This window comes from Lygodium microphyllum, chromosome 30 (genome assembly GCF_053477565.2).
Source record: "Lygodium microphyllum isolate KBCC chromosome 30, Lygodium_microphyllum_v1.1.10, whole genome shotgun sequence".
NCBI classification, from domain to species: Eukaryota; Viridiplantae; Streptophyta; class Polypodiopsida; order Schizaeales; family Lygodiaceae; genus Lygodium; species Lygodium microphyllum.
This window is the reverse complement of record NC_141164.1, coordinates 75,797,058-75,804,798: the sequence shown is the minus strand read 5'-3', so window position 1 is coordinate 75,804,798 and position 7,741 is coordinate 75,797,058. Positions and strand designations below refer to the sequence as shown.

The following is a 7,741-nucleotide window of genomic DNA, read 5'->3' as shown; positions in this document are numbered from 1 at the left end:
AACAAGGCATGTGAAACCCCAATTTTCATTCCACAAAAAGAGAACAACTCCTATAATATGTTTCAAGTGTCATTGCTTGATTCCCAAAAAAGTGCCATGGTCCTATAATGCAAAGCATTTCACAATATACAATATGAAAAGAATAGTAATATTGGGCTCATTCATGTGTCTTAGTCTCATTATAAGCTCAAAATTTGAAAATTGACCTCAATAAAGTTCATTGAGAAATATTACTTTATTCTTAGGTGTGATAAGGTTGGCTCCTTTACCCTGGTTAGGTACAAGTAGTTAGGTAGAAGGGCTAGTAGGAGAAGTCACTTCATTTGTAGAAGGGCCAATAGGAGAAGTCACTTCATTTGTTGATTTGAAAGTGCTATAAACTCCAGATCGATGTTGGTGTTTTTCCTTCAACTCCATTAAGTGACACTATTTTCTTTTCCAAAATAAAAAATTTGCACTTAACAAGTCTTTGTTTTGAAGGGGCCAATTGTTTTGAAAATGTGCACAATGGAAAAGTGCTTTTTGGCCAATCAAAGGCTACCATGAACTTGAGACATGTTTAGATTATTACTCTTTCGGCGGACAACCATTGCATTAGTGACATGTTTTGCTTTGGGTCCCTCTATCCTATATGAATGATTGTACATTATGGTGCATTGGTTATGCCTAACCAATTGCCTATGTAAGATAATCATGGTATATCAATTATGGTTGAATGGTTATGGCTCATCGATTGCTTTTTCTTCGATGAGTTGGGATACCAATTTTCATGTGTAGGTACTAGTTATGCCTTTGCAATGAACCTACTATAGGGATTGTGGTATAATGGTTTCCTCACCAATTGCTTTGTGAAGGATGCGCTTAGGATATCGATTATGGTATACTTGTTATGCCTCATCAATTGCCCTTTCTAGGTTGAGCATGGAATACTAGTGGTGGTATACATGATATACCTTGTCAATTGCCTTATGCAAGGTGAGCTAGAATAGCGGTTGTGGTGTACTGGTTATGCCTCATCAATGATGAGCCTGAGATGACAACAGTGAGGGGCTTTGCAAGCTAGGAGAAAACTTTGCTTCTGACAGTCATTGTTGCCATAGCTCCACAGATTCACGCATGGTGGAACGAAGCCTTCGTCCTCTATTCTTCGAATCATGGGTGGTTGCAATTCCATATGCTAAGCTTTCAGAATTATGGTAGACTAACAAATCGAACACTCTCTAAATGCCACGGTGGAATGGTATTGCCACTTGGTGATGCGACAACAATTGTCATGATCCATTGGAATTTGGCTCCCCGTCCTTAAGACCAACTTTCAAAAGAGAGAAGTCACGTGAATCTTCACATGCACACGATCATCCTCGGAAGTGCACTCCCACTTCCTACCCTCTCTCTCTCTTCCCCCCTCCCTCTGTGTCTTGCTCTCCATCGCATATGCTCCCACACTCCCGGTGCGTCCTTTCTGTCCCCCTCGCTCGCCGGCATAGCAGAAGCCCCGTCCTGAACTTCAGACCAGTCTACGCGCATTGCTCCCGCCATGGATCCGCAAGAGCAGCACTCAAACGCAGCTGCTCCCGGACCTGAGCATGCCGACGGAGGCAGCACTCCTCCCGTTCCTGCAGCGCAGCAGGAAGAGATGCCGCATGAGCCTGTCTTCGACGGAACCGAAGAAGAAACCTCGGTTCCAGCGGCCGTGGTGTCCGCTGCTTCTGCTGCGAATGGAGCTGAAAGTGCCGGCAATGGCGAATGGAGAACGCTCGGTGGTGCTCTGGAGAAGGTGGATTGGCCCGAGAAGGCAGCTGCCGTAAGGAGTTTCATGATGGATCGTGGCGTGCAGGTATCCAATGTGCTCCGCAAGCTGTCTGCCAAGATCGAGGACCTCGACCGGGGCGTCTTCGAGAAAGGCTTAGAGGCCATTGATCGCCTCCTCCCCATCCAACAGGAGAATGATTCTTTTGCAGAGAAATCCCTGGCTGTGGAAAGAGAGGAGGAAAAAGATGCTTCTCTCAAGATCAAAGGTAGAATCACCTTCTTCTCCATGTCTGGTTGTGAAGATTGTCGAGCTGTGCGTCAGCTCCTTCGTAAAAAGTGCCTTCCCTTTGTGGAGATCAATGTTGATATTTACCCCAACAGAAAACTCGAACTCGAGGAAAGGACAGGGACATCCTCCCTACCACAAGTCTTCTTCAATGAAGTTTTCGTTGGTGGCCTTGCGGAGCTCAAGGCTATGGAAGCTTCTAGAGAGTTGGATGAAAAGTTGAAGCACGTCTTTGAAAATGAATGCCCAGCAACGGCTCCCCTGCCTCCTGTCACTCCCGAGGATGATGATCCCGTTATGGGAAATACAGATGAATTGGCAGAATTGGCTGAAACTCTGATGGAAAAGGTGCAAATCAAAGATAGATTTTACAAAATGCGCTGGTTTAGCAAGTGCTTTGTAGGGTCTGAGGCTGTTGACATTTTGGCAGAAGAGCATAATTGTGAGAGAGAAGACGTAAGACTGCCCCATATTTCTTTACATTCTGTATTTCTATCTCTGAAGAGTGCCATAGTCATATTTGAAGATTTGACCACAAATTGTGAGAATAATAAATGTTATGCATCAATCCGTTTGTTGCCTTTGTGCAGTCGGGACTTAGGACATATTGTTGAGAACACAGTTGCCATTATGATGATAGCTTGTTGGTTGACTTTTTTCCTGGCAGGCTGTTGAAATAGGAAGGAAGCTTGCAGACAAATTTTTCTTTCGCCACATTCTCCAGTATGTAGTTTTTGAGGCTGCTAAAGCTGTGTTGAAGCAGTCAACACTACCGATACATGTTTAAGCTCACATTTTAATATTTGTTTTTCCAGGGAGAACATTTTTGAAGATGGGAACCATTTTTATAGGTTTTTAGAGCATGATCCAGTCATATACACAAAATGCTTCAATTTCAAAGCTAGGATAAATGAGCTTGAACCCAAAGCAGGCCAGGACATGGAGGTGTGCCTTCGGAAGATTACTCTTGCAATATTCGAGCAATATGCATCAGATGATGGCAAGCGTATAGATTATAAAGGCATCTCATCAAGTGAAGAATTCAAAAGGTGCCAAACTTAATGCCACTTATAAAGGAATGCACGCTTTTAATTTCTAGCATGAGATATTATTTGTTACTGTTGTTGTTGTTGTAACCTTTTCTTTTTTTGGGGGGGGGTTGTTTTTTTGTTTTTTGTTTGTTTGTGTATATTTTCGGTTGGTTGGATGGGCAATAGAGACTTTTTTCCAACTTTGTGCTGCCAATAAGTTGACAGTCAGAATAAGAAAGATATTCTCATGATTATTGCAGGTATTTGAATCTAATACCACAGCTGCAACGGATCGATTTGCTTGTACTGTCCAGGGAAGAGAAGCTTGCATTTTTCATCAATCTCTACAACATAATGGTGGTTCATGCAGTTATAGCTTTGGGCCATCCTGTGGGAGCATTAGACCGGAGAAATTTTTTTGGTGATTTTCAGTATTTAATTGGTGGTTATCCTTATTCGCTCTCTGCTATCATGAATGGACTGTTGCGTTCGAACCAGCGGCCTCCTTACAATTTAACCAAATGTTTTGGACCAAAAGATGATCGCATAAAGGTACATCAACTCTGCAGTGCAATGAAAGTTTGATTGATAGGTAAAAACTTGTAGCTCACGATTGGAATGTAAGAAAGAATTTGATTTTATCAGCTAAGTCTGACGGGGCTTTCAAGTTTCACCTTCCCTTATATAACATTTACCCTTTGAGCATGTTACATCAATCTAACATGCCTTGATACATTCCTCATGCAACTTAGCAGTGAGAGATGTGAACTGATTTTTTTACTACCTTGGAAGGGCACTGTTGAAATTGTTGTCATACTGTAGGCTATAGTATACACAAGGAAACAACTTAAGTAAGCCATAGTATACATTTTCATCTCCTTATCATGAACTAACGCTTTGGATACCTGATAAGTGTGAAATAGTTGAGATGGGTTGGGTTATCCTCCTTTTCCTTCATGTTTTGCATCATCCTGTACCTATCTTGATCCCTAACCCTTCTATCTCTCAGTAGTTTGCAAGATTGTAATGAAGGAGACTTAGGAGAGAGAAGGAGAGAAGGGAGAGACTGCAGAGAGGAGAGAGAAAGAGGAAGAAGATGAGAGAAGAAGAGAGAAAGACTAGCTGAAGAGAGAGAAAGACAAGAAGAGGAGAGAGAAATGGCTGGCAGCCATGGAAGGACAGGGAAGAAGGTGAAAGGACAGATGTATATTCAAAAATGGTACCCTAACCAGGTCCTTGTACACCTTAAATACCCCATCAGTGAAACCGGGTATTCGCATGTGCTATCCCCGTGTTAACCCTGTGTAAGATCCTCTAATCCCATTCTTTACATTCCATCCCAACCCGGAAGGTTTTTGCCCTAAAAAACACAAAGAGGACGTATTGGTATGGCTGGGTTGGGGGGGGGGAGAATCTTGTGGAACAGTGGCCTATGAGCATGTATGCAGTGTGAGCATGAGGGACAACACCGGACAGCATGCTGTCCCGAATAGGCCTGCAGTGGAAAACTAATCATAACTTGCCATGGGCAACTCCAAACGAGACGTTCCGCATGTCAAAACGAAGCTTGTTGAGCGTACTTTCAGCCCAGGTAGGTCATGCATGGGTGCAATTAATGTAGGCCCAAAACTGTTCGAAAACAGATGGCTGTCTACTGCAAAACATGCCCAAATCGAGTTGTTTTTCAGCCAAGGTTGCCGCCTCAAGGTGAGGGGACTGCACCGCGGGAGTGTTGATGTAGATAGAGCTTTTCTTTAACCCCCGGGATCAAATGGATAACCTGCATGGTAAGCATCACCAGCATACATGTCATCCATGCAAGCGTGGGTCTCTGCACTGCCACCGGGGTCAAATGGAAAGTGGTTATCCTTTCCATGCATTGGGTTACCATCCAAAGTAAAGCTAGAATGGTCAAAACCACTAGCTGTTGAATCGAGTCTACCATAAGCATCATATGATTAAGCTCGGTTTGCGCTTGGATGTTGTTAACAACATGGGGTTGCATAAGCTAAAAAGTTTACTGCATCAGCCCCTAAGTGCTGCATATTCATGGACCCTGCATTCTTAGTGATGTCCAAGTATTCAAACTGCAGGTCTGTGGACTGAAGGGGCTCCCGCATGGGGTCATGATCATCCAAATCCACATGCTGCCCATGATCTTCTTTCTTGAACTGAAGTTCTTGTTGTGGACCCATACCAAAATGGTCTTCAACAAGATCTTCTCCATCCTTTGCATCACAAAACTCTAATACAAAGAGTATTTTCGCAGTCTTTGCCTTGCATGTGGCTCGATGATTACAAGATATTGGCTTAGCACATCGATAGCATAAGCCCGCAGTATGCAATTCCTGTATCGTATCACTAGTAAGGTGTCTAATGTGTTTAGCCTTAGATAGCAATTTATACACATGCTCATCACCATCGGTTAGCTCAATAATAGTTCTGACATGCTGCTTATAATCATTTTGCTGCTCATGTACAGCAGATGGCTGTCCATGCTCATGACCATAATGCTCATGCTGTCCATATGAATGGTCATACCAATGTGGCTGCTGCTGATAATGATATTCATGCTGTCCATACTGCATATGTTGATAATAGCCCTGCTGCGCATCACACGCATAACCGTCATAAGCATGCTGCCTTTGATCATTGATCCCACAGCATTGATCATGCTGTCCATAATCTCTATGAGAATGCATGTCACAAAAATGTTCATGCTGCTGCCCAAATACATCTATTTGCTGTTGCCTACTACCAAAACCTTGGCCATATTGTTGCCCATAAACATGATGCCCAAGATTGCATGATGATTGTCCAACATGACTACAACAGTGTCCTTGCATCCTAGGCTGACCATAAGTATGATGATTGGTAAGTCCATGAGCATAGGTATCGGCATGATGTCGGTCATAATCACTTGCTTGCCACTCCTGCTTTGCATCAAGGTCTCCATGAGGCAGCTGCCCATATGGTTGCGTGGCGTAAGAATCTCCATATGCATGATGCTGACCAATGCTGTATGAGCTACCATATACATGTCCATGATCATGACTTGCATAAGAACTATGTTGCTGCATAAAGGAGTGCTTGTAAGCGTAATCATGCTGTCCATAATGGCCATAATCATGCTGCCCATGATAGCCATATTGCTGATCAAATCCATTGGAGTATGATCCACCCTCATGACAAGGTACATAGCCTAGGTGTTGCCCAAAGTCGTATTGTACAATACTTTGGTTATCAAAATTATTGCCATCTGACTTTTGCATACCAGGCCCTTCCATCTGCCATTGCCACGATCTGCGTTAACAATGAGGCCTTGTACTCTTCTAAATACATCATCAAGTTCAGGACCAGGAATCCCAGTCCCTTCCATTCTCCTCAGAGTATCATCTTCAGGTTGTGGCATACCAGGTCCGTCCCTTCTCCTAAGAGTCTTGTCACTAGCAGGTCGTAGTATTCCATGACCATCTATCATCTTAAGAGCATTGACATTTTCAGGGTGAAGCACATCAGGGCCTTCTCTTCTCTGCAAACTATTGTCATCCTCAGGGTGAAGCGTAGCAGCACCATCAATCATCCTTGAAGTGAGATCCCTTTTAGGGTGCAGTATACCATGGCCTTCCGTTCTCTGTAAAACATGATTGCCCTGCGGGCATGGCAAAACTAGACCATCCATCTTGAAACCACCAAGGTTGATCAATTTCCTGCAATTTGCCACAGCATGGAAATACTCTCTGCCAGACTAATCACCCAGTTGTGATTATAGCCCATATTCTATCACACCAGCTTCACTAGAAGCAACTACTGCTGCTCCCTTCTAAGCCAACAAAATTTTGTTTGCACTCAAATCATATGCCAATATCTAACAGAAGATGCCAAACTCCAAGAAGATTGAGTACTTCACATTCTAGCAGCAAGGTCTTCATCTGTTTTTCAAGTCTCCAAAGCTGGTTGATGATGCCCAAAGAAGGACATCTGAAATGGCCAAGTCAATCCTTTCAGCAAGAAAGTCTCTTCAGCTGTTACAACATGTGCATCGTGATGCAGCAGATGAGTTTAGTAGCAATGATCAAACACTTGCCGCCTCATCTTTGTTGCCGTTAGTGGTCTAATTACAATGCCAAAGCTTAGACCCTAACAATCCCTGCAAAGAACAATCGTGAAGCAGTCAACAACTCATCTTTCAGCATTTATGAAGTATTCCAGCCCAAACATTTCTAGGAATGCGTTCTTATACAAACTAGTGCAATTGCACCAACCTTGTTTTAAGTCCTTGTACTAGAGTTTACATGTGCCACACATTTGAGGATCTCAACATTGCCTTGTACTGAGCATGCACTCACTGATTTAATGCAGGCTTTTGCAGCATGTCAAGTGGTTTGTGTATGAATTGCACCAACCCTGTTTTAAGTCCTTGTACTAGAGTTTACACGTGCCACACATTTGAGGATCTCAGCATTGCCTTGTACTGAGCATGCACTCACTGATTTAATGCAGGCTTTTGCAGCATGTCAAGTGGTCTGTGTATGATCCATCCCGGTACATTACATGGGTAATGCCCAAAAGTAATTTTATGAAACTAACCTTCAAAGGATCCTTGTTTTAAGCACCCCATTGTACAATAAGGGAAACTGAAGTCTTGCTAGCTTGATCGTAATCCTTATCT

The 7,741-nt window shown here is 43.1% G+C and overlaps 1 protein-coding gene across 1 annotated transcript in view; it reads left to right on the top strand.

The window, feature by feature from the left end:
• Positions 1 to 1,326: 1,326 nt before the first annotated feature.
• Positions 1,327 to 7,741, top strand: part of LOC148010008 (uncharacterized) — a 14,056-nt gene continuing 7,641 nt past the window's right edge. The window contains exons 1-4 of the mRNA XM_087672955.1: positions 1,327 to 2,494; positions 2,706 to 2,761; positions 2,854 to 3,087; positions 3,330 to 3,621. Coding sequence (XP_087529081.1) covers positions 1,538 to 2,494; positions 2,706 to 2,761; positions 2,854 to 3,087; positions 3,330 to 3,621 — 1,539 coding nt within the window. The 5' untranslated portion in view covers positions 1,327 to 1,537. The remainder of the gene's footprint in view (positions 2,495 to 2,705; positions 2,762 to 2,853; positions 3,088 to 3,329; positions 3,622 to 7,741) is intronic.